Raw genomic sequence first — 26,721 nt, 5'->3', positions numbered from 1 at the left:
ACCACCGAGAACAGCCTAGCCCCATCCTCCCTGGAACCCCCTTTCAGGTAGTTAAAGGCCGCTATCAAATCCCCCCTCACTCTTCTCTTTTGCAGACTAAACAAGCCCAGTTCCCTCAGCCTCTCCTCATAAGTCCTGTGCTCCAGCCCCCTAATCATTTTGGTTGCCCTCCGCTGCACTCTCTCCAACTTGTCCACATCCTTTTTGTAGTGGGGGGCCCAAAACTGGACACAATATTCTAAATGCGGCCTCACCAATGCCGAATAGAGGGGAATAATCACTTCCCGTGACCTGCTGGCAATGCCCCTCCTAATGCAGCCCATTATGCCGTTAGCCTTCTTGGCAACCAGGGCACACTGCTGACTCATATCCAGCTTTTTATCCACTGTTACCCCCAGGTCCTTTTCTGCAGAGCTGCTGCCCAGCTCGTCGGTCCCCAGTCTATAGCTGTGCATGGGATTCTTCCTTCCTAAGTGGAGGACTCTGCACTTGTCCTTGTTGAACCTCATTAGATTTCTTTTGGCCCAATCCTCCAGTTTGTTTAGGTCACTCTGTATCCTATCCCTACCCTCCAGGGTATCTACCACTCCCCCAGCTTAGTGTCGTCCGCAAACTTGCTGAGGGTGCAATCTACCCCACACTTTAAAACCAAAAATATAAAATATTTTTGTTTAGATTCCATATAATTCAAATAAAAGTAATTTAATTTGTAATTGTTTCATTAATAAATCAGAAAGTTTTGAGTATGAAAGGTTTTGTATAATTCCAAAAGCCAATTTTTGTTGAAAAGCCTTTGATGAAAAGTTGTTGACTACCTCTTCTAAGTATTTTAGTGGTATTTGAACTTTGGTTGTATCTGGTTTCTTTAAGCAGGACAAGAATGAGAGGGGTTCAATGTAATGTTATTGGTGCAAATGTATAACTGCAAATTATTTCTGCACACATGCATAATGCTAAACGAGCGTATGATAGTTGTTTGTCTAATATTTATTGTTCTAATAGCTGCTCTAATTATTTCAAACTAAAATATTGTGCGTAGGTTATTTTATATTTGGAGTTTTCATATACAATAGTTTTTGGATAAATAAAACAACTTTACACTTAATAGAGACACTTGAAAAGTAGTCTGAAGCACAGGCCTTTTTGGCTTGGTCTACACTTACCTGGTGATTTGGTGGCAGTCAACAGGAGTTACGCAAGCTACGCAGAATAACTCCCGTTGACTGCTGTACTTCTGTTCTGCGCGGTGTCTTCACTGCACTGCGCTGACGGGAACTGCGTTCCCGTCGATGCAGTGCTACGCCACTTGAGAAGGTGTTTTTAGTATGTCGACTTCCTGATCGATTGAGCGGGTCTACATTGACAACTCAGTCGATCCAGATAAGTCGATCTGATGGCGGTGACTTTGCCACCGTCAGTGTAGACATACCCTTAGACTTGGCAATCTAAAGACTTGCTTGTTTATTTGACTGTGCCTGCAGGACTAGACAATTCATGCCTAAAATGACTACTTTTGGAATCTCCACAGGGAGGACTTTTTGGTTGTTTTGTGACTATATCTCATAGGGATTTGTTTATCTTCCACATACAAATGTTACTGTACTGTCAAAATGGCCACTGAGGAGGTTCTGAAATGTGACTTGTTAAAATGACAGGGCCTGGATTCTATATTTGTTGTCTCAATGTTTTCTCATCAAATCTGTTTGGTTTACAATGTAAAGCCTTCTTTTCTCTAATTGCCAGACCAGAAAACTCAACATGTGCTCTGACAAACTGGGTTCTTTCTGACTCTGAAATAGTCAGAAGTTACAAAGGTTATGTAATCACAACTGTTTTGCAATTCTCTTAATGATGCACGAGCTAGAAAAGAGTCTAGCTCTCTCTCCCTTAGTCCTGCAGAGCCAATACAGCTAACAAGAGAAAAAGCTAGTTTTAAAAAGTATTTTTGTCCCCAGAGTTTGAGACTCTGAATGCATCCCAGGTACAGGTCTCTGGCATTCCTACATAGTCATTGTTCAGACCATAATGGTGTTCTATTTATTCTAAATACTTTCTTCTCCTGAGAGAATAGAAATGTCTACAAGATATGCTGTGGTTCAACCAAAATTTATGGGCTTGATGGCAGGAAATTTCCAGATAAAGTTCTATGGCCTATGTTATGCAGAGAGTTGGACTAGATCAGTGTTTCCCAACTGGTGTGCCAAGGAATTTTTTGAAAAACTACTTGAAGAGTTCTGGACTGGCTCATGAATATTCATGAGTTCATTTGGGGATTATATGGTGGTGTGCCTCAAAATAATTAAAAGTATCAAGGTGTGCCACGGCAGAGAAAACGTTGGGAACCACTGGACTAGATTATCATAATAATGCCTTCCATCCTTACAGTCTATGAATTCAGTAAACTAAATTTACATTCATGAGAACAACATGGGCATGTCAGGTCAGCCAGGATGTTCTCCATCTCCAGAAGAAAGTTAAGGACAGGTAGTGTTAGTGCCAGCAGAGCTGGGTACCATGACTGAGAGTATCACAGTGAAGTCACTGACACTATCATTACCCACATGTCTTAATCCACATATGAGTCACAATGCAAGACAACATAACAAAGGGATGTGAGGAGTGGGGTTAGGGAAGGTAATTACCTCATAGCAGACATGCATCCATCACCAGACCCTCCGAATCTGGACTCTGGCCATACAATTGTTCCAGCCAATAGGTAAGATGGGAGATGAAGAGACTGCCCACAAAGGCCCAAACATTGGACAATCCATACACATTCCCTTCCTGGGTCTAAATACCAGCATCCCTGAAGTAACATGTACATCATTATTGTGTCGCATAACCCTGGAAAGTTTCTATGTCAGCTGAAATTTGGGTTTTGAGAGAAAATTCCCAGATCTTCTAAATGCCAGGAATGGTTGCCTGCACAGTTTGTGTTAATTCCTTCAGATGTATTAAACCTTGGGCACAGAAAACAACAATGGAGTTACAACCCCCTCCCATAGGACTCTTGAATGAATCTGCTAAGAGTTCTAGCAAATTCACATGGATTCCCTCCAACAATTCCCTGGCTTGGAATGACTTGAATATCACCTTCTTTTTCCAAGCCCGAATATGTAGCTGTCATTACTACTGAGTTCTTCTCTGGTCTGCAGAATTAGATGGATTTTTCTCTCTGTAATTTAGCCATTCACACCAAACACCTCTTTCCAACTTCCAGATGGTGCAGGCAGCCTGGAAAGATTGGACAGAAGCAGAGCGAAGGCCTAAGAGACTGGTAATCTCTCTATATGACACCAAATCCAAAAGCAACACCCTTCTCATTGTTTCCTTTTCACACCTTGGAAGACAGAAGTCTTAGCAGTCCCTGGGAGGAATCAACAGTGAAGCCCAGAAATGTTAACTCCTGTGTTGTTTTTTGCTTTTCACACACCAAAAATAATATGTAGAAACCATACAAGGACAGAGGGGTTCTAAATACCATCTTTACTAAATATAAAGAGGGTCTAGTTACATATGCATCCTGCTGCTGTGGCTGGTTTTTAAAATATAGAACACAGTGAGTACCTCTAGAGGGCTCACCAACTCTTTAAAGGGCCGCTATGCTACACCATTCCTAGACACTATGTTCTGGGACTGCATCAGGAGAGACTGCTTGTAAATTATAACTAAGGATAAGATTTAGTCATGGCTATTTTTAGTAAAAGTCAGGGACAGGTCATGGGCAATACACAAAAATTCATGGAAGCCCGTGATCTGTCCCCGACTTTTACTAAAAATAACATTAAACTGGGTCTAAGGGGATGAGAGTCGGAGCCCTGCTGCGAGAGAGGACTAGAGCGGGGGTAGGGTCCAGTACCCCTGCCACGGGGGCTTCAAGCTCCAGGATCCCATGCCACCCGTGGCAGCTTGGAGCTGTGGGAGCCCACTGCCTGGGATCTGTGAGGACCTGGCTTGAAGCGCCGGGCTGCCCTCATCGACCATGGCAGCAGGGAGCTTCAGTGGATCAGAGTTCTTGGGCTGGTGGCTCAGAGTTCTGGGTCCCCCCTGCCACCTGGGGCTGCTCAGAGGTGTGGGGGGGAGGGGCACCTGCTGCCTGCAGTGTCTTGGAGCTGCAAGGGCCCCTGTTGCCTGGAATCTGTGGGGACTCATCTTGGAGCTGTGGGGTCCCCCTGCCACGTGCAGTAGCTAGAAGCCCCAGGGCCACGGGAGGTCCCTGCTGCGGCTCAGAGCTCTGGGCTCCCTCCACCACCGATGGCGGTAGGCAGCTATGGAGTCCCCCTGCCACCCACAGAGACTGAGAGCTGCAGGGGACCCCTGCTGCCCATGGCAGCTTGGAGCACTGGGTTCTGAGCTGTGGGATCCTCCCACCAGCCATGGTGGCTGAGAGCTGCAGAGGCCCCCGTGGTAGCTGGGAGCTGCAGCGGCTCGGACCTTTGGGCTCCCTGCCACCCAGCGCCGCTCTGAGCTGGGGGGGCACAGCTTGGACCTCTGGGTCTCTGCTGGTCACAGTGCTTGGGAGCTCCAGGGCCCCTGTCAGCTGAAGGGCAAAATGTCACAGAGGTCTCTGGAAGTCACGAAATCTGAGACTTCCACGACCTCTGTGAGAAACTTGCAGCCTTAATTATAACTAAACCTCTAGCACTGAGATACATTACAAGAAGAGGTGTTGTAGGTTTCCTTGTCTGTACAAATAAGCTGTGTTATTCTGTGCAACCCCAGGGCTACCACTACCACTTTTATGATTTTTTTGCAAGGCACCACAAGGCTAATACTAGAAAGAAAAGAAAGCAAGTGAACTGCTTGGGTTTGTTGTCTCTGTTGAACAGTAAAAACTTGAGAGCCTACTTCAACCCGAAATACCAAGTATATGTCTTTTAGACAGAAGCAAACTATCTAATTTCCTTGGAAAAGAATCTCTTCAAGAGATGCTCTTACTCTTGACATAGGTCACCACATACGTAATTCTGTCAGGATGATCCTGTTTTTTTTCCTAGCAGAAACAGGTTGCTGAGAAAGGCAGCGTCTGCTGAATGACATGCTCTCTCTGTAGAGCAAACTAGCATCTGCCTTAGTGGAACTAATTGGAAGGAAAAATTCTGGTGAGAGGTTTGAGAGAAACAGATCTCCAATCTGGCTACTGTCTGCAGGGCTCATAAGTCACTGATTAGTCTTTTCCCAAGTCTTGAGGGGAAAAACTGGATCCTGCCCCCTTTTGCTAGTGGATTAGTTACGAAAAGGATACCAATATAATGCTTATCTGTAGGCTAATGCAGGATTGGCTTCAATCCCATCAACTTCCTCATGAAGCATCCCTGAAAGGTTGATAAGTAAAGGGAAATAATATTGGGTTCATCTGTTGCCATAGAAGGTCTGGTTGGTGAATAACCTCTGCTTCTTCCTTCCCTGTCAAAAACCTTTCTAACTGATGCTTGGATGTTGTCTAATGAGGTATAATGTTAGAGCCAATGAACAATGATAGTCTTTGTATGAACTATTCACTGAACAGCTTCTCTTTGGCCTGCAGACCATTTTCCAGATGGCCTATGGCTTTCTTGGGGTCAATTTCAATGAGAATAGCTCATGAAGTAGCATTTCCCCAAAATACTACTGCTAGATGGTTCCACTACAGTTTACTTAAGACCATAGCATCTTCAGACATCTTTTTAAAAATTACCTTTGCACACCCTGTGGCAACTATCCTACCCCTTCCAGTGAACCTTACAAGACTGATCCATATGTACCATGAGTTGGTCATGTTCTTGTGTGATTCCTATATTGTCAAGGAAAGGCCATCTTTGTCATCATCTGACGACATTACCTACTAGAACGACCAAATCGTAAGGAAAATTGCTACATGGAAATCCGTGTGGGATCTTCAGTCTGAAGCCTTTACTTGTTTTAACGTCTCTATGTTAAACAACAGCTGACCTTTATCACTGAGCAGGATATCAGTCTCTTGGATATCAGAAAATACTGAAATCAAGGGGGCCAAATTGCCTTTTGAGCCTTCCCTTACTCTTCAGCCTGAGGAGAAAGCATTGCATATTTCCTTAGCAGACTCTATACTACTCAAACCACATCTGTGGCCATTACAGAACCTGGATGTTTCCCCATATCATAGGTCAGAGAAAGAAGTACAGGAGTCTCAGTCAAGCTAATTCCGTGTGTGGCCCTTTGCTAACCTTATGTACTGGTTGAATATTTCCCTTTACATAAGAGTCAAGGGATTTGAGTGAGGCCATCAGACATTTCCAGTCTCTTCTTATGGAAGTAGATATCATATGCAACACTCGAGACATGACAAGAAGCGACCTCTGTGCCTTACCTTGCCACCTCACAGTCTGAGAAGAGCTGTCTCCATATTCAAGTGATTCTGGTGACCTTACCCACCAATGGCCTCACTGTCCGCTCACCCTCCAGGTGGCCAACGTATTCATTGCTAAGGCTTTGGAACCAGGGGCCTCAATGGCTGGTCTGAGGCCTGCTGCTTCACAGCAGTGGGGATTAAAGGAAAGAAAAATGTTGAAAAGAGAAGGTTTTCCTTCTGGTCCAGGACACTGCATGGCTCTTGGAACTTGTAATGGGATACAGAGACTTTCACCTCTAGTTTTCCAATCTGGTCCAACTCAGTACTGACCATCAGCTTTCCAACGACCTAGGGCACAAAGAAATTGAATCATCTTCTGACACATTAAGAAGAATGCTCCCCATCATAGGATTGAGGCAACAGTTTACTGCTTCTTGCTCTGTGCCTGTTCATGGGATAGAGACTGGACTTCAGTCTCCATTGCTCAGTCAAATTGACGGTTTTCACAAACACATGTAATTAAACAAACATTCATCCTCCTCACTGAAAGCAAAAAAAAACCCCCCAAAACATGAGCCACTGTCAAAGGGCTCAGGCTTCATAGAGACAGTAGCATTGTGCACATGTATGGGGAGACTGCTCCCTAACCGGCAAACCACTGTAAAGTTGATCTTTTCCCTTGTTTGCTTCTGTGGAAAGGAGCATAAAAGAAAGCCCCTTATGGCATGAGCACCTTGTAAGATTTTCCCTTCCCCCCATCACAACAAAAAGCAATGATCGGCAGAAAATGTAAAGCACAAGTCAGCTGAGCCCTGGCAACACAATAGTAAGATTAGTTCATCTACAGCAGACAAACATGTATGTATTATATGGTATATGTTTAAAGTTAAGACCAGCAAAAGAGCTGGGGTTTTCTTCATTTGCAGTGTTTCTACTCTGTAATGCAAAAAAACATATCTAGTAACTTATTACTTTCAAGTGACTATAAACAAGACTCTTTAAAAGATCCTTTCGCTTGTTCTGAAATCTGTATGCATCTAGCCTTGTTTTGTATTAGTTTTTCCTGATAATGTTTTTGTCCATTTTACTACCAGATGGATTTTTCTTCCAGACCTTTTTCTGTCCATGGCACTTGCGTCTTAAAGAGCCCAAATTAAACAAATCTAAGCGTCCACCCCCAGGAAACCCAGCGATTCCATTATTTGACTGGCTCCTAAATGTTAAAAAGGCAAAAAAAAAAAAAAAGCAATCACACTGCAGTAGCAGCAGCCCCAGTCGCCACCGCCTGCAAACAAAGGGGGCAGGGAACTGTTTGCAGGCCGAGGTGTCACGTTACTCAACCTCCTTCTCTTTAAATCTCAACCTACCCGGTCCCCCCTCGCCACTATATAACTCAGACTGACAGGCCCTGCTTACCAATGGCAGGGATCTTGCCACTTTTGGCGCCTGGCCACACTTTTCCCTGCAGCCAATGGGGAGCGGAGGCCGAGTATTACACCCTAGGGTACAACGGAGCCTCCACCAATGGCAGGAGTGTTATTAAAGAGAAATAGTATTATGCTAATAGATGTTTTGCTCTAACTTGGTGAGGGCTTTAAAAGCGAAGCAGCCCGAAGTTCAGCAGCAGAGCGCAGAGGAGGTTTTGAGAGTGGTTGTGTTGCGCGCACGTAGAGGGGAGAGGCGCGGGGAGGAGTGGAAATCACAGCCCTTTTCTCTCGGGGCGCCCCGCGTTTGGAGCCCTGCCATCCCTGGGCAAAGCCAGCAGCAGGACCATCATCATCATGTCCAACGTGCACCTCTCCAGCGCCTCGGCAATGGAGCGCCTGGCCGCCCGCAGGACTTTCCCCTTGCACGCTCGCACCGGGGTCTGCAGGAACCTCTTTGGCCCGGTGGATCACGAAGAGCTGAGCCGGGAGCTGAAGAGCAAACTCCGGGAGATCAGCGAGGATGACCAGAGGCGGTGGGACTACAACTTCCAGACCGACACCCCGCTGGACGGCCCGAACAGGCTCCAGTGGGAAGAGGTCGAGGGCAGCTCGGTACCCGCTTTCTACCGGGAGACGCTGCAGGTCGGGAGGTGCCGCTTCCCGGTGCTGCTGGTCCGGTCCAAGCCACCTCTTGGGGGCATGGACGCTCCTGCGGGGGGTAACCCCAGGGACTCTCACCAGGAGCTGGTGGTGTCTGCGGCCTCCTCCCTCAGCCCCCAGGGAAAGGCAGCCGCCTTGGAAAGCACTGTCTCGGGGGGCAAAGAGCGGCTCAACCAGGAGAACCGATCCGATCAGATCAACAACTGCTCAGGGATTACAATCAAACCTGCTCCGTGCGCCTCAGCCGCGCTCAGAAGGGTCTCGTCCTCCAGCGCAGCCCACATAACAGGTAAGGCTGGGGGCTGGCGACCTGCCCCCGCTAGGCTCAGGCGTTCCCCCCCTGGGGAAGTTGGTGGGGAGGAGTGTGGGGGGTGAGAAGGGGGTTGTCTGCGCGCCCTGGTGTTTAAAGGGCTCTGGGCATCTCGCCCTGTGAACAGGCTCCCCTGGCAAGGGGGCTGGGGCCAGGGCCCCGCTTCCACCGCCCATTGCGCGCTGGCGAAAGCCCTCTCTGCGGGGCTGGCGACGTAAACAAACCCGTCCAGCTGCAAACCTCTCCCCAGGCAGAGAGGGGGAGTCGAGAGCCACAGCACGCAGGCAGCAGGCCGAGCGAGGGCTGCCTGACGTCCCGCGGCGGTGGTGGTGTTGTGCGGGCCCCCGGGCAGGGCGGGTCCCTGCGGCGGCTGCTGCTGCAGCTTGTTTCTAACCCGCGGAGGGAGCCCCGGCCTAGGTGGCGCTCGCTGCTGCTGCTGTGTGTGACGCCTCCCTCCCCCGGGGTTGTGTTTTTTTTTTGTTTTTTTTTGATGCCTAGATTTCTTTGTCAAGCGGAAAAGGCCGGGGGACTCCAAAGCGGCCTGCGATCATCCCGGCGGCTGTCCCGCGGCTGTGCCCGCCGTCCCCACTGAGCAGACTCCCAGGAAGCGGCTGCGGTGAACCAGAACCAGGTGAGCAGCGGCCCCCCCGCCCCGGGATGATTAGGCTGCGAGGGCGCCGGGAGCGAGCCTGAGGAGCGGAGGAGGGCGGCCCGGCTGCAAGCAGGGCGGGCGAAGGAGGGGATCTGGGCCGGGTCGGAGGCGAGGCGTGCTTGGGGAGGGCAGCGTCCAGCCTGGCCCCGGGCAGCTGGGGGACACAGACGCTTGCACCTTTCCCCCGCGGGCGGACCGTGCGCGCTGCAAACGGAACAGCTGGGCCTGATTCTCTCCTGCTAACGGGGAGTAAGAAATCCCGCCTGAGGAGGCAGGCCGGGCTTCCTCCCCCAGCGCTGCTGCTGCGCAGGCTTCTGCACCGGTGCTCTGGCACTGCCAGCGGGTGCCCAACAAGGCAAGCTGGGGGACGCCACTTGCATGGCCTGGCCTCCGAGAGGCGCGGCTGGGTGAGCCGGAGCCGCCTACTGCCCCCTCCCCGCGGGTGGTGAGTGATACCAGGCCCCGACGAGCTGGTTTCGCTGACTCATTCGCCAAGGGGGAGATGGGGCGGGGTCTGCCGCGTTACTTTGTGGCCGCCGGGGGCGTCGCGATTTCCTTCCTTGCGTGTTCCCGAAACTCATGTGGCTGCTTTCCCCCTCGTCAGATTTTGCACTATGACCCCCCCCAAGGGGAGATTTGGCTTCGTCTCTGGAGGCGCGGAGCCCAGCGGCTGTTCCTGTCCACACACACACACACTTTGGAAAGGGACCTCTCTCAAGAGATCTGGAGCAAGGAAGGAGAGGATTATGATCTGGGCTCCCCCAAAAAGGAACTGCATGTAGTAAGAGCGGCTCTGACTACAGTCACAGACGGAGCAGTGTTAATTTACAACTGTGCAATGTATTGCGTTTTATATATAAATGTATTATGCCTAATGTGAGTACACTGGCCAGAAGTGTAAAGCTTTAAAGTCATTTATATGAAATGTTTAATCTTTGCTGATCTCTCAGTGCAAAAAAAAAATGTATATTTGTACAAATCTTTTTTTTTAAGAGTTATACTAACTTATATTTTCTATTTATGTCAAATGTGGATAAGGTTGGTTGACACCCAGTAGTCTCGGATTTTTTTTTTTTTTTTTTTTTTTTGGTTAAGCCAAAGGGCACTATATTTGCTTTTGTTATTTACAAAATGTAAATTTATTTTTATAGTGGTTTTTTTTTTTTTTTGCATTCACAAAATGTAGCTATAAATCAAATTTTAGTTTTTACTTGAAGACAAATCTGTTTCAATGGTTCCTGAGCCGGTCTGTACCACTGCCATTGCAAATAATGCCACAAAGTTCAAATAAAAGAGTCCAAAAATCCATTTAATGTTGTTGTTAATTAGTATTAAGGAAGCATCTAGTGGAACAATAGTGACAGGAAATGCCATAGACTGCAAACATTAGAAAATACTTCTAAAAATTTACTTTCTTTCCAAAGGAGAAAAATGTTACTTCTTAACACTGTGAAACTCTCACTTCCACTAACTCATTCATTCTCACACTCCATAGTTGCTGGAGTAGACGAACACTGCAAAACAAGGACAACTACTTACCTCTTTGAAGTAAGGTGCTCAACAATTGTGGTATAAAGAATCACAGGATAGAAATGTGCAGCACATAACACAAGCCACTATAAAGATTTAAACATTTGCTTTTCAACTTCTCCTTCACATATTACATAGCATAATAGACATTTCTAGTGGTAAAGGTTGTTAGAGGGATAATTTCCCCCCTATACTGTAAGCAGTACACGATTGTCTATGGTATAGAGGAGTTTAATAGGGTTGTGGCCACTGCTGGAGTTAAAATGTTAAAAGGCGTATTAAACACATTCGGTCTTCTCCTGGAGATCTTTGTCCAGACTTGTAAGTGGTATATCTACATGAATTATGAAAGCAAGGTTTGAGGGACTAACTTTTTGTTAATGTAATGTATTTTAGATTAGGAGAATCAGATAATTGGTTCATGCTAACTCCAGCAGTGGCCACAATCCTACTGTTAAAACTCCTCCACACCACAGACAGCTAATTAATTGCATTATTGGTTACAAAATGTAGCTATAAATCAAAATGATTTTTTAGTTTTCACTTGAAGACAAATCTTGTTTCAATGGCGCCTGAGCTGCTCTGATTTAAAAAATAAATATCTCTTGCCTGAAAGTATCTTGCCATCCATGTAAAATTAGCTCTAATGGCTACTGTTTTATAAAGCCACTTACTCTTCAGTTAAATCTTTCCCCAGTGAAGCTGGAGGATGACACTGTGTCAGGCGCTTCATGTTCCACTGACGTGTGCCAAGCTTTGACACACCCACACACTATTTGCAAGGATTTGAATGGTCTGATTCAAAAATCTTCCAGTGACCCGTTATTTACGGATCATTGGCACGATAAACCATAGTGGCTACTCTGCTGTGTTGGTGCATTTAGGGAGCCCTTAATCCTTGACACAATAGATGGAGCCATTCTGCTCTTGTCCAGAAGAGTTTATATAATTTATAAATATTACACTACATTGTCTGGTGTGCACAGAATTATGTACATCAAAAGACCACATACAAAATAGCCTCATGCCTAGTAATATATTTGTAAACTACAAAAACAAAAAATCCTTTTGTATCTGATTCATTGTTTTATTGGAGCACAAGTTGCAAGAAAGTCCTGATATGCCAGTTTAATTCCAGAATGTGTGTTTTGAGTCAGCTATAAATCCTTAAAAGTATGATTTGTAATAGAAATGCTAACATACAATAAATAGTGCTGTTAACTATAACAAAGTCTAGTTACAAAAAACATCACATTTTCATATTAACATTTCAGTGCCGAGTTTGTCACAATAATGGACAAATATCAGGACCGATTGTCAGTTAAGTACACTACCTCTGCAGCCTGATAAGGTTAACATTAACGTGGGGAACCTCTTACAGAAATAATCCCACCTAAAAATCCAAATATGGACATAATAATCACTGTCTAGGCAGGCAAAGGGCATTTCCATTCTCTGTCTCTTTATAGTTGGGGTGGGGTGGGGAAAAAGGTGGTAAAGCAAGTCTAAAAGAAAATGTTCCAAATTATGTAGAAGTAAAACTATATTTTTCTTTAAATCTGATTTAGCACTTTTGAATGGATGGATTTTTGAATGCAGGATTTTCTGCGCATGCAGAACTTGAAAACATATATACACTGTTGTAGCTTCTAGTGTAATTAGGTAAACAAAACAAAAAGGTTTGAAAGTGGATGGTGTACTGTACGTTTTCCTAGTAAATATTTGTTTTGGGGTGGGGGGTTAACCGTCAGTATCGGTGAAGGCAAACAGTCGCACATGAGGCTTTAAAGGTAGCGTTCAAACACTGCAAACGACCCTACAACTGGTGGAGTTGACTGCCCAAATGCCGGCCAGGGTTGGAGCAGCTTTAACTCACAGGTAGGGACGAGGAGTCAGCCCACAGGTCTCATCTGAAATCTCTTGCCCGTGTGCGTTTAAATCAGGCTCTTAAAAGTTAAATTGACATGGAGTTTTAGCAGCTGAATTTCCTTTGCTTTTTACGGTAATTTCTGAGGTTGGATTATATTGGCCTTTATGTACCTATAAAATACTCGTAAGTGGTTTAGTGACCTGATTCACTCCTCCCCTCTAAACAGCGCTGTAGCTTAATTTGGCGAATTGAAATCGCTTTCCTCCTCCCCCTCTCCCCAAGTTAAATCCAGGGGCTGATTTATACCGCTGAGCTGAATCCTGCGGGTCCCAAATTCACGGCTCGGCTCTAGCTGAGCGAGGAGCAGGCTTAAATCTTGCGCTACCCGTAGGCGGGGAGAAAAGCGACTGGAGAAGGAAACTTCAGTTGAGTTGATCCACGGTGTGGGGGAAAGACAGGAGGCAGGGAAAGGACCCGGGAGCGGGGAAAGGAGCAAGAGAGCCGGGGCCGAGGAGAGAATCCGAGACTGGGGCAGAAGGATCCGGGTTGCCCAGTCAGGCTAAGGAGACGTGCGGAATTTGCGGTGGACTCAGCCATCCTTTTCCCCCACCCGATCAATGTCAGCCACTGTTTCCTCCCCCAACTCCAGTGTAGTCTTGGCTTCCGTTCAACCCCCCCCCCCCCCCCCCGGCCCCTTTTGCTCCTACAAAATCAATTCACAACTATCACAAGCGCCGCGGCGAGGCTGGCTTAGGACTGCTGGGGCCGGGAATTTCACACATGCTTCGGCAGCCAGGGACATTTCGCCTCCTGCAATGCACTCCTGCAGCACTTGTGCAGACAACTCCCTGATTCCTATTAGCTGGATAAACATTACTTCATGCAAGCGAGCGGGGAGGAGGAGGAGGAGGAGGACTAAAGCTTCCAGCGGCCAGCACGCTTTGATTGAAAGGAAATCACCTTTATTTAAAAGGAAATCAGCAGAGCCCCATGCGCGCTCTCTGCTCTGTCATGGTTTAAATTTATGAAACGCTTCTCACTATAAAAGTAACATTGATTACCTCCAAACGATATGATCGCTTAATCAGAACTAGATTATTTTATGTGCTTGCTACAAGGGGCCCTGATTCAAAACGATTTTCCCTCTTGAAAAGAAAAAAAAATAGCTTTTCCCTTTCTTATTAAAAGCCAACAATACACGCAGGGAGGCAGCTGGATCCTCCAGGATTTATGGGCTTTTCTCTTGCTTTCATGGAAGCAGGTGCCTTTGGGACTTCCATTGTCTCAGCGTCTGACTAATAATAGGACCTTCTGAAATGAAAGATCCATGCTCTTAGCCTTCAAATACCTCTGATGGAGGAGCCGGAGTTTGCACAAAGGTGCAAAAACTCACCCCAAACGTTCAAGGGTTCAAGAGAGTTTCTTTAATTTTATATTGGGACTAAAAAAGATCATTTTCTTTATCCCGAAGCAATCGTTTCAGGGGAAAGTTTGGAGCACTAGAAGGCGAGTCACAATTCGTGTGGCAGCTCATTTTTACACAAGCCACAACAGCTCGTTTCTCTTTGCAGCCAGAGTTGATTCTATTCAATCTCTTTGTTTTTATGAATCTTCTCGACTTCTCCCCATCCCCACCATGCAATTTTAATTTCCCGGCAGGGCCTGCAACCAACCAACGCCTTGATTTATTTATTTATTTATTTATTTATTTTGGGACAGTGCCCCTCTATTTGAATGACTTGGTCTTCCACGTGTAGTAAAAGGGAAAATATTTTTATTGTATTTATTTTTGCTCTCCCCCCTCCCCCCTTATCTTTTGGAAGGTGTGCAGCCCTGCTTCTCCTTTAGAATTCCCTGATTCCCTGCTCCACCCAGCTTGGCACTGCCTTCTTCTTATTCCCATCACAAAGCACACTGCCCCTATTCTTCTGCCTTTGTAGCCATATGGCAAATCCATGTAGACACAGCCAACATCCATTTATTCAGGCACATAATGTCCCGCAACAGGGAACAATTGGAACTTTGTTTGCTTCTATTATTGATGCGAATGGGCAGCGAGAGAGAAAAAAAATCATTTAACTATAAGAGATATCCAGCTAATTATGAGCCATATGTGCCTATAGTTTCAAAGCAATCCAATGAAGTTCATTTTAAATCTAGACTACTTTATTAGGTACAGAAGACAGATGTCCCAACAGTACATGCATCAGAGGAAACCATGTAAAGAAGTTCTTGAAATATTTAACTGGAGCTCATTCACTGAGAGAAGGACTTTAAAGTGCCCTTTATCACCAGGATACATAGGCAAAATTGAAGGGAGATTTCTGATCGTTAATGACGAACAGTTATCATTTGAAACCATTCCCGCTTGGATTCTAGGAGAGGGATTTTTTAAAAACAAATATCAGGCACTTCATAAAATTGCTTCTGCAATGCACACCGTGATTATTCGAGCTGCATTGAACCTCGAATGAAGACAGCAATGCAAGAGGAATTCTCTAACGCAAATAAATTGCTCAGTTTCCAATGCACTGGGCTATGTGCTTGCTAGACTGGGGGCACTTTTACTGGTAGGTAAACTGGGAGCAGGGTTTATTATTTTCAGACCTCAGCGATTCGTTCACTGTGGGAATCCTGCAGTGCATTTAGAAAGGGGAATGGCTCTGTAGGAAAATTAAAGAGAAGCTGTTAGAGGAAATTTCTTTTTTCATTTCCCCCTATGAAATGCAGTTATTGGCAGCCTCTCCACCCCCATACACCGCTCCTTCCCCCATAAAGCCAAGTATCTAGGTTAAAGGATTAGCGTTATCTTTAGCAGTGATTGCAACATCTATTAGTAATTAAACTATTTCAGTTAGATGAACTCACAATATGGTTGGCTCTAGAGATCCTCCTTTTACATCACAACTATGGGAGAGGTTTAATGTTTTTTTCCCCTGAACCTTGTTGTATTTGTCATTTAAAAAAAAAAGCCATTTCCCCACCTTTAAGCAAATAATCATCTCTCTTCAACGAGCAGGAAACATTCAGTATAAATAGCATGAAAAGAACATTTCAACTTTTTAAAGAATAACTTCCTACATTCAAGAGTCAAGATAGATAATTTCTTTGTAAGCATCCAGTTCATATCAAACATATCAAGCCCCTTGGTGACAGTTTTCTTGGTATGTTGGTTGCATTCTAAAACCTAGGCAAGAGGGAAATTCAATTGATTGTGTGAAGAAAAAGAAACAGATATAGAAAACTGTTCTGCTGCCTACATGTAAAGAAACTAATCAGATGACCCCAGATGGACTTTCTTGAATGAAGTAGCCAGCTTTTGCTGCACTCCCACAGAATATAAGGTAAACACCAGATGTTTCTTTACTGGCTCCCTTCCTACAAAATCGAGTTTGTCTTTCTTTCTCAACACTTGAATATAAAAACAAAATGACAATAAAGAGGATTCCCAAGGATAGGGTAATATCTGTGTTACTTCCTACTCCTCCACTGTGTGAGCATATCAAGGTGGCTGCTCCACTCACAGATACAAATAGGAACACGGAAAGGCCAGATCCACCCCTCTTGAGATCACTGGAGAGATTCCCAATGAAGATTCTCCCACACAGAAAACAGTAGATAGGTAGGTAACTAACTGGTGCTTAAACTTAGGAGAGCTCTGTTCTATTCCATTCCTGCCTCTGCCACTGACCAGCTGTGTGATCTCACTTCACCAGTTTCCCTTCCTATTGTCCATTTAGTTTGTAAACTTTTTGGGGCAGGGTCTGTCTCTTACAGTTCCTAGCAAAATGGAGTCCCAATGTCATTTTGGGGCCCATAGTCACTACTGTAATTCAAATAAGTAATACTAATTACTTCACTCTTGGGTATTGAATCAGGCCTTAAAAGAAAAGGAGCTAATACAAAGCAACGTGTTTAGTGTGTGCAGGGCAGATACCATCACCTATTTTTAAGGTTGCCTGACACTTCCCATAAGACGATTCTGTTTTCTGATGCTTTTAACTTCATCAAAATAACTGAGCTGAAATTTTCTATGTGGTGTGTCTTGCATGATTCTGAATATTTTTGGGAAAGTTCAACCAAAACAGATTGGCCATTTCCAGGAATGAGGCTAGGAAAAAATATGTTGTTTTGCCCATCTCAAAAAATTCAGAGTAACTTTTCAAATAAAAGTTCTACTGGCCTCATGCTTTGAAAAAGGAACTTGCAGTTTGGCAGCGGGATGGCCTTTGTGTCAGGGAGGTGCCTTTTGCTGGTGAAAATCCACCCAAATTTGGCCAAGTTACAAGCCATTGAAGAAATCTCAGTTTTCATATATGTTCAATAGACACAGATTTTAGTAGTTAAATTTCCTATAGTTTCCAACTACACTAAGCATGCTCTAGCCAAGGGATGAGCAGGACTTTTCCTGCAATTGTAGCTCTGGGCTGCTATAAACTGGGTCAGGTCTGAGCACCAGAACTGAGAGCAGGGAGATTGTCTCTCCTGTGCTTTCAATGCCCCCCCAGCTCCCTCTGCCCAGTTGGGCCTAGGCAGCATATCTACCTGATTCAAATGCATAGGGGACAAAAGCTGAAGGCAGGCACGGGGGCAGGCAGGAGGAGCCTGGTGGTGGTGGTTGGGGGTTGGGGGGGGTGGAGCTGGAAACTGGCACTAGAGAGTGGGGGGTGTAGATAGAAATTGAGACTGAGAGTTGGGGTCTGGGAGGAGACAGACTGGCTGAATTAGTAGAGTGGGAGCTGGAAGGGAGGTGGGGGCTGTGAATGGCTGGGCAAGAAGACTGGGACAGTAAAGCTGGGAGGGAAATGAGGTAGGGGGACTGGGAGCCCATAGATTGAGGAGAAACAGATTGGATGAGGAGCCAGGTGGGAGAGTGGGACATAGATGGGCCATTTGATCTATCTGTGCCTCTCTTTCTCCTCTTACTCTCTTATGTACGTCAGCTGTAAGCTCTCTGGGACACGGAAGTGTCTCTCAAACACATGTGAAAACAGGCTCTAGCACAATGGGGCCCTGATTTTGTTTGGATCTCTGAGTGCTAGCATGATACAAATAATAAACAACCTCCATCAAGTGGAGGTCATGAGAAGAGACAGAGGAAAATGGTTGGGCCCAGGGCCAACCAGGAAGAAGATGAGCACATCTGAAACATTATAGAGTATTGCTCGCCCATTTGGTATGTGTGCAGGTAGCTTCATTCTCTGCACGGTGACTGGATGATGTATCCACAAGCCATTCATTTTATCATATATACCCACCCACCCCCAAATATACAGCCACATGCCAGTATTTGGTTTGACTGACTGGGTCTGGGAAGAACCCCTTTTGAATCATGCTAGGAATCCTGTTACATATTAATATAAACTGGATGCTTTACATGGTTCCTTCAACAAAGCAGCCGCCTTTTCCAGAACACAATGCACAGGACCGAGTTGGTTTAATGCAGCATAGGGAGTACAGGCTCTGTTTTAATTGGCACACTAAACAGAAACAAGCTCAAGCACTGTATTCAAATATGACTTATGCTAGCATATTTTTAGCATTGCTTAGGCCCTACATCATAGTCATGGAGATTTTCCCCCTTAAATAACTGTGGCAGTCAAAACAGTGCTATAGATTGTCCCTCCCCCATCAGGGTTATAATATGTACTCTGATTCTGAAAACACTTCTCACACAAGTAATCCCAGTGCTCTGTTTTCCTAAATTGACTAGATTTCGAGTCGTCAGAGTCCCTTTAAATGGTTTTAACATTGTGGCCAGCCATTGTGGAATGGGACAAATTATGTCTGAGACTACTACAGGTTCACAAACCTAGTCTTGAATACAGTTTAAGCATGGTTTAAATGTAAAGTAATTGAAAAAAAGTTTGAATATCTTTTGACACGCCCCCATCCCCCATCTATACAAGAGTCCTTTCTGCACAAGCAAATTGATCCAGATTTCAACTACAGGCCTTTCAAGTGTGGTTGAAAATGGTTTGGCCACTAAGTCAGAGAAAGCCAAACTAGAGCTTGTCAGAAACACTCTGATGAAAGATTTTTTTTTATTGAACTTTACTGATTTGTTGAAATCCAAACATTTGCCAGAGACCGATTTAGATGAATTTCCTATGAAACCTGCCTAGTTTCTTGTCAGCTCACCCACCCGGCTTCTTGGCAGGCCACCTGATGGGCTTCTGGGGAACCCGGTGTTCTAAGGCCCACATCTCCAAGGCTTTCAGGGTCCCTGCCAGGAGGATTGCCCCTAAGTTAGGGACCTTGGAGCTGCCCCTTTGCTGAGAATTTCAAAAATGTTAGTCTTCATTCCTAATCAGAAGTAAACCAAATGTCAAAATACCAAAATCTTCCATGAAACAGAATTACTATTATCCACAAACTCTAAGGTAAACTGTTTGCCACACCCCCTACAGAACCCTGTTGGATCCTACATTCCACAAAAGATCTAGCCTTCTTATTATAAAAACAGGACCAAACTACTTGCAGCACTATTTAAACATCATTGGCCAGACTTTTCAACCCCGTCAGCTGGTGCAGAGGCTGCAATAGAACTTGTGTTGCCAAACATGAGTCATTTTCCTTATCTGGCCATTTTAGCTGCATTGCAACCATTTTAACTCACACCAGGAAACAGGTTTCAGGGCATAGTAGGGCCCTAAGAATATATATATATATATTTTAAAATATCTCCCTTATTATTTGTATTACAGTAACACAGAGACCTCAACTGAGATTACAGCCCCATAGGGCCAGGCATCGTAGATATATATAGTAAGAGACAATCCTTTCTTGGAAGATCTTACAGTCTAAATAGACAAGGCAAGCAAAGCATGGGAAAAAGGAAGTACCATTATCACCATTTTACAGATGGGGAACTGAGGCACAAAAGTGGAGTAACTTGCCTCAGGTCACAGGGAGACTTTGGCAGAGGCAGGAATTGGACCTAGATCTTCTGAACCTCAGTCAAGTTTCTTAAACACAACATAATCCTTCCTCTCTGTTGAGGCCTTTGTATAGTCCAGGAAGTGAGGGATGTGAACAAACATGCTGTTCCCAGGCAGTAAAGAAGAATGATGTTCCTCATCCAAATAAGTGAGGATCCCAAGTACACTGCAAAAGGTTACTGAACCTTACAGTGGTTCTATAACACTGGAATCCTGAACTGTGGAACACGTTCCTGCAAAAAGGATGCTGCTAAAGAAATCAAACATTATTAAAAGTTGGGTTTTCACAACATATATCCAAGGAAACTAAGTTGGATGGATGGATGGATGGACTAATTAATGCCTGATGCTGATGGAAACCCTGCTTTGACTGAATTAATTGGGAAGATTGTTAAAGAATGACTCATTTTTAAATAAAAATGATGCTACAAAATGCTACATGATGCCTTATCTTGTCTCTTAAATGAGATGCATCTGCTTCTGAAAGGCCAGAGTTAATTATATAAGCTGAAGATCTGATCCCATATGTCTACTTATTGGTTCCATGATGAGTAATTGCTCTTAGCTCAGCTGGGTATGTGTGTGGGGGAATATTTCCTTTTATCTAGACTTTTTGGATTTGAACAAGTCCTCTCAGTTGTGCAAGATCATCATAAGAGAAAGTCTCTGACTTGCTAACTGAACATTTACTGTGTGTTATAGCAAAACTAATGTAGGAGAGATACTTCACAATCTCACCTTGTTTGTTATTAGGGCAGCTTTCAAATGATATGATTCTATAGCATTTGGGCAACAGTCTTTGTGATTCTGTCATGCTTCAGCTACTACGATTCTGCTGGGACAATTCAACAGCATTCAAACAGATTGGGTGTGATTCTCTTCTGCAAATCTGATCCTGTAGCACGTAGCATCCTTTCCATGGATCTGATCCTTTAGCTGCTTTCTGTGAGATTCAGCAGCTCTTTAAACTGGTATGCCCCACTGTCCCAGGGTTCAGAGAAAAGGAAGGTAACTAAAATGAGGGTGAAAACATTTGTAAGTACAAGCCGGCAACCAACATTTTCTGGCTCAGTGGAACTCAAATTACACTATCTGATGTCACACTCACCTTGGGAAGGGATGTAAATAGATTTAAAGGAGTCTATCTGGTATGATGGGCCTAATTCTGATCTCTTGGTATAAATCAGGAATAATTCCACTGAAATCTCATTACAGTGGTGTAATGGGATCAAAATTAAGTCAGCTGATTAGAGCATGACTTGGAGTCAAGAGACCAGGGACCAAACCCTCATCTCCATACACTGTAAATTTGGAATAAATCTGAAGTCAATCATTTACACTTGTGTGATCAAGAGTGGAATTTAGTTAATAGGATTCTAACTAGAGCTATAACTGACTTTTTTGGGTCAACCCGAAATGGAAATTTTTCATAATTTTCAGCAAATCAAAAAAGTAAAAAAAAATAAATTGTTCAAGCAGTTTAACTTTAAAACACAAATGAACAGAACAGAAGGAAATTTTGAAACAAAAAGTCACTTTGAATAAAAAAATTGAAACGTTTCATTTTGAAAATGTCAATATCAAATATTTTGACTTTTATTTAAAAAAGTTTCTTTTCTTTTCAGGATGAACAATTCAGCAAAAACAAGGTATATTTGTGAAACATTTCAGTGTTGCCGCATCTGCATTTTTCACCAGAAAAAAAAAAAGGTTTTGGTAAAAGAATTTAACTCAGCTCTAGTTCTAACTCCAGTTCTGACTTTCTGTATGACTTTGGATAGATTACTTCTCAGTTCCAGGGGTTACATTCAGAAACTTTGTTGAAATAAATAGATATATCCCAGGTTTATACTGCTGGAAGTAACATGATCAGAATCTGACCCTTTTGCCTCAGTTTCCCAGTCTGTAAAACAGAGTGAATAATACTTATTGACTTCATATGGGTATTGTGAGACTTAATTCATTAATATTTATAAAGTATTCTGAGATCCTCAGATGGAAGGTACTGCAGTATGTAAGTGCAAAATATTTTTCTGCAGTTCCCTGTGGGTGTGATTCTGCAGCATTTGAGTTGAAAACCTGGGTCAGAGATAATATCACCACTTCACACTTGTTCCAACCCAAGTGAACAGGCAAAGAGAATGTTTATATGTAGGCTTAGAAGGATTAGATATTTATCAATCTATGTCAATTTCACTGTACACACACCAACCAAAAAATATCTCCATCAATAATAATCAAAATGTACAGCTAGACAAAGTAAGAAAAATGCTGCTTGAATGCTTTCAGAGTTCGATTTAATGCTATTTACTTTGTATATTTGACATACGATGTTGACAATTTGTGTTTTAATGTTTATAATACTTTAACTTTTTGAATCTCAACATCTACAGTCATTAAATTGACACCCTGCATAAGTTCCCTCAACTGTGAACATTTAAAATCAATATAAATAAATGTAAAAATGCTTAACTGATAATTTTGTGCATTTAAAAAGATAAAAATAGAATTAACACTGATTATTAACACTGATTATATTAACACTGATTATTAACACTGATATTTTCCATTGAAGTTATACAAAATAAAACTTGAATTCTTCCAATCCTATTTATACAATATAGTGCACACGCACATACTACAATAAAAGATTATTAAGGTTGCACAGTCAAGCACGTAAAAGTTAGGAAATGCCAGAATTAGGGTTGTCCATGCAACCTTAATTTCCCCTCTTGTGCATATGCATTGTAGTACAGTCTTTAAATGTTCATGGGGACAGCAAAAGGCACATCCCTGACACAAAGGCAACCCCCCAACCTCCAAATTTCAGGTTCCTGTTTCAAAACATGGGGAGCACTAGAGCTTTTCAAAGAAAAGGTCAGAATTTTTTACCACGGGCACACAGAACATATTTTTCACGAGCCTCATTCTTGGAAACACCTAAGCTCTTTTGCTGAAATAAAGAAAAGAAACAAAAATCAGTCTGAGGCAGACACTCAGCATATAAACTTTCAGCCCAAAGAGCTGAAGTTTGGCAAATTAATAAGCAACTGAAAACTGGGTCTTATGATGGGAAATTTTGGGCAGCCTTAATGGTAGGCAATGTTAGCAGCCCTACCTATAGCAGAAAGAAAGACAGTGCTATCTATGGCAAAGATGTCTTGTCAAATAAAATTTGTTGCAACTTAAAGTGCAAACAACAGGCTCGGGGCTGTTCTTGTTTGTTTTCTTTTTTGGAATTTATCTGTGGCAGCTCTGAAAATGTACTATGAAATTCCCTTTAACATCTCAAACACACAAATATTTTCATGGATTTGATAGAAGTTGGTGAGGGGGAAATGAAGACAGGAAAAAATTATTAAAAATAAAAGCCCATTCCATAATCAGTGAAATATCCTGCCAGGGATGGAAGAAGCCCCACAGGAAAAATAATAAACATTTTTAGTTATTTCTCTATGACAAATAAATTATACCAAGCTGGAGGATAATTATTGGTTGAAGAGAAATATTGTGAAATGGCAGAGAATGGAAGGAGTTTTCCCCAACTCTAGGAAATATAATGGCAGATAAAGAGATTGACCATTTTGGGAGGAGGATGCCTTCATTTCTCTACGTGACTGTGGATTATTTCGGCTTCAGAAGACAAGAATGTCCCTTTAACATCTGACCTGGCCTTTATTTTAGAGAAGCACTTCACGGTTCAGGAAAGACAGACAATTTTCTAATTCCCAGCTCTGCTGGAGGCTGAGGCAGTAACTTCCAGACAGGACACCTGCTAACACTAGAGAAATGGCATTATTATGTCTACAAGTTTACAAATCTGAGGATCAAAAAGCCTTTGCTGCTGCCGCTACTACACAGGCCAAGGACGATGACTTCTTCACAACAGAGTTTCAGAGGTTTTCCCCCCTTCCCCCCTTCAAGAAATGGTCTCTTTTCACTTCCAGTCGCAGCAGATCGGTTTCCACGTGAAAAAGTCAATCGTCAAAGAGTTTTCTAAGTTTCATTGGTGTGTAGCAGAAAGGGGATTAGACCTGAGGCCTTTTTACTAGCCAGCCTTTAAGCAAATAAATGTTCTTGAATTCTCAGAGAAAGAATTGTAACTGAAAATATGGAATACACAGGATTCTCTGCCCCCCCGCCCCAATTAAATAGTAAAAAAATGGATGCCATTATTTCAGTAAAGATCTGGGGAAACACAGGGTTATATCTGTGTCTGCTTTACTTCTGCTTTTAATTATTTCTGTTAATTCTTCCTGAGCGTACAGGTGTTTAGACATTAAAACAAACACACACACACACACACAAGTACTGAATGACATTTGAATGCTCATTTTTAACATGTCTATTCAATGAAGAGTTAATTCTCAACCACTGGCAGCAATGAGGATTATGATGGTGTGTGTGGGGGGGGGGGGGGGGGGGGGGGGATCACACTCAAGGGTAACATATTTTAGTATTATAATTCAAAATCTTATTACATAGCAATAACTTCACTAAACAACAGTCCCTTTGGGCCCAATCCTGATCCTACTGAAGTCAAAGTATTTTTTCCTCTCTTTGTGGAACCTCACTGGCATTTTTCTTAAATGCAAACCGTTTGCCATAAATCACTGTAGCAGAAGTTTATCAGTACCCAAAGGATGATGATAGCATAACCAAATAACATTTTGCACTTTTGTTACACCTTGAATCCAAAGTGTTTTACAAACTAACCACCCCTCATGCTGCAAACATGTACACAGGTGTTTGCCATTAAGTGTGTGAGAAGTCATTGGTGCTACTCATATTCTTAAAATTAAAACACCCGAGTACATGTTTGGAGGATGGGGATCTAATTAAGTTTCAGCTTCCATGAGAAACAGATAAGCACTACCCCAGTTCAGCTTGGAGACCAGACTGGAGAACTTGGAGAAGTCAAGGCTTGTATCCACTAAACAACTTAAGCACTGGAAAGTTGAGTGTCACAGTGCCTAACTTTTAAGATCCTAAAAATTCACAGGAACAAAACTGTGGTCCACAAAACCTAGTTAGCCATCTAAGCTCCCTATACAATGAATGGAGAGAGAAAGAGGTCCCTAAGAATGCAATTCATTGGAAATATAGCTCAATGCTTAGGGAATCCACATGGGAGACCTGGGGTCCAGTCCCTCTGCTCCGCTTTTTTATCCACAGTGGAATAGCCTCAAAAGGAGAGATTCAGGGAGCGCTACAGGAGAATAAATATCTCACAGCTCCGTAGTTAGAGCACCCTCCTGAGAGGTGAGAGATCCCTGCTCAAATCCTTTCTCCCTCTTTGCCTGAGGGAGTAACTGAACTTGGGTTTCCCAAATCCCAGATGAGTGCTGTCATGCTGGCTGGATGGGGGGAGGGGCATTTATTATATTATTTAACAAGAGTATGTCAAAATCATAATAATTCATGTGAGATATGCCATGTCAGGTACCCTTAGAAAGGCTATAATGTGCTAAGTAATATGATATAATGTTAAGTTCATGTGTTATGTGTGTAATGAAAGTTATGGATATGTTTGTATCTATATTTCAATATGTAATGTGTTTCTGGGTGACACCCCAGACAGAATGGCTGCAGCACTAGCCTGCTTAATGACCCATTAAGGGGAAGAAGGGGGAGAAGCCCGGGATATACCTGATGAGTCACCAGGATTTACTCATGTGACTCTGGACTCCATCTTATTCCTGTAAATTTCCATAAGCAGCATGGCAAAGGCCAGAGGACATAAAAGGCAGCTGCACCACATCCATTTTGTCTTCAGTCTCCAGCCTACCGCTGGATCAACTCATCTACAACTGAACTGAAGTTGTGAAACAAAGGACTGAGACTTGTCCAGGTACTGGATGTACACCAGAGGGACTATACAAGCCTGCAAACTCCACAATTCTATTAGAAGCCTGATATATATGGACTTTCAAATCAATTGCATGTGTCTGATTGCTTTAATCATTTAACATTTCTCTTATAGTTTGTTTCTTTCTTTTTATAATAAACCTTTAGTTACTAAAGGATTGGCTTGTAGCGTGGTATTTTGGTAAGATCCAAACTTATATTGATCTGGTACTGTGGCTGACCCTTTGGGTTGAGGAGAAACCTTTTTGGTAAAGAGCATAGACTTTTAAATAGTTCCAGAGGGGTAGCCGTGTTAGTCTGTATACAGCAAAAACAATGAGAGTTCTGTGGCACTTTAAAGACTAACAAATTTAATTTTTGTAAGCATAAGCTTTCGTGAGACTCAGCTCACTTCGTCAGATGCAGAGGTAGAATGATATAGTAAATAGGAAATATAGATATATCTATGTTTCCTATTTACTGTATCATTCTACCTCTGCATCTGAGTTTTAAATAACTGATCTCTTTTCTGGACCTAGGGGCTATTGGGAGCCAGAGACTGAAATGTAGTAAAGGGGGCTGTGTATATTTTTATTTTGGCTTCTTGATAACCAGTGTGGGGAATCAGAAGCACTGTTTGTGGCTGGTTGGGAAGTCTGATTTCAGTGTGACCCACCAGTGTTAGGAGAATCTGCTTTCCTTTTGCAACCTGCCCTGCCCTTGGCATTTTCAGGTGGCTGCCCTAGGCACAGACGGGTCACAAGTGCTCTAACCATTGAGCTGAAAGTGGTAAGATGAGCACCATCATCACATCACCATCTCCTCCTCCTCCTCCCCGCCCTGGATTTTGAAGGGGATGCAGTTCGGTAGGTGGTCTCCAAGCATGCTACCGGATTGGGCACCACAAGCAACTTAAGTAGGTGAATGCCTATCTTCCCCTGGTTTGTGAATTGCTTTGGGGCTTAGACAGGAGATAGCCATCTGTCTGACAAGGAGGCAGCAGTTCCGCATGCCCAGAGGCAGGAACATAGGCTCCTAGAGAAATTTTACTCTGAATACTTAGGCTCTGAGAGAGTTTAGGCATCTACCGGTTTGACAGGCATTTTGTGGCTCATGGTGGAGCCCAAACTGAGATTTAGGTGCCTAAACTGGAGACTTAGGACTAATCTACGCT

The 26,721-nt window shown here is 43.6% G+C and overlaps 1 protein-coding gene across 1 annotated transcript; it reads left to right on the top strand.

Annotated features, from left to right (window-relative positions):
- The first annotated feature begins 7,752 nt into the window (after window positions 1-7,752).
- Window positions 7,753-10,665, top strand: CDKN1C (cyclin dependent kinase inhibitor 1C). Its single transcript, XM_067540614.1, has 3 exons — window positions 7,753-8,686; window positions 9,206-9,338; window positions 9,964-10,665. Exons 1-2 carry the CDS (start codon window positions 8,092-8,094, stop codon window positions 9,325-9,327), a joined length of 717 nt encoding a protein of 238 aa, XP_067396715.1. The 5' UTR covers window positions 7,753-8,091; the 3' UTR covers window positions 9,328-9,338; window positions 9,964-10,665.
- Window positions 10,666-26,721: the final 16,056 nt, after the last annotated feature.

Source organism: Emydura macquarii, unplaced genomic scaffold, assembly GCF_026122565.2.
Source record: "Emydura macquarii macquarii isolate MOO-44397 ecotype Brisbane River unplaced genomic scaffold, CSIRO-AGI_Emac_v2 contig_587, whole genome shotgun sequence".
NCBI classification, from domain to species: Eukaryota; Metazoa; Chordata; order Testudines; family Chelidae; genus Emydura; species Emydura macquarii.
The sequence above is the reverse complement of the archived record's forward strand: the minus strand, read 5'-3'. Positions and strand labels throughout refer to the sequence as shown.

Coding starts and splice junctions, on each gene's coding strand:
- CDKN1C (XM_067540614.1), top strand. CDS start 8,092: ATGTCCAACGTGCACCTCTCCAGCGCCTCGGCAATGGAGCGCCTGGCC. Junction 8,687..9,205: donor CAGCGCAGCCCACATAACAG/GTAAGGCTGGGG, acceptor TTTGATGCCTAG/ATTTCTTTGTCAAGCGGAAA.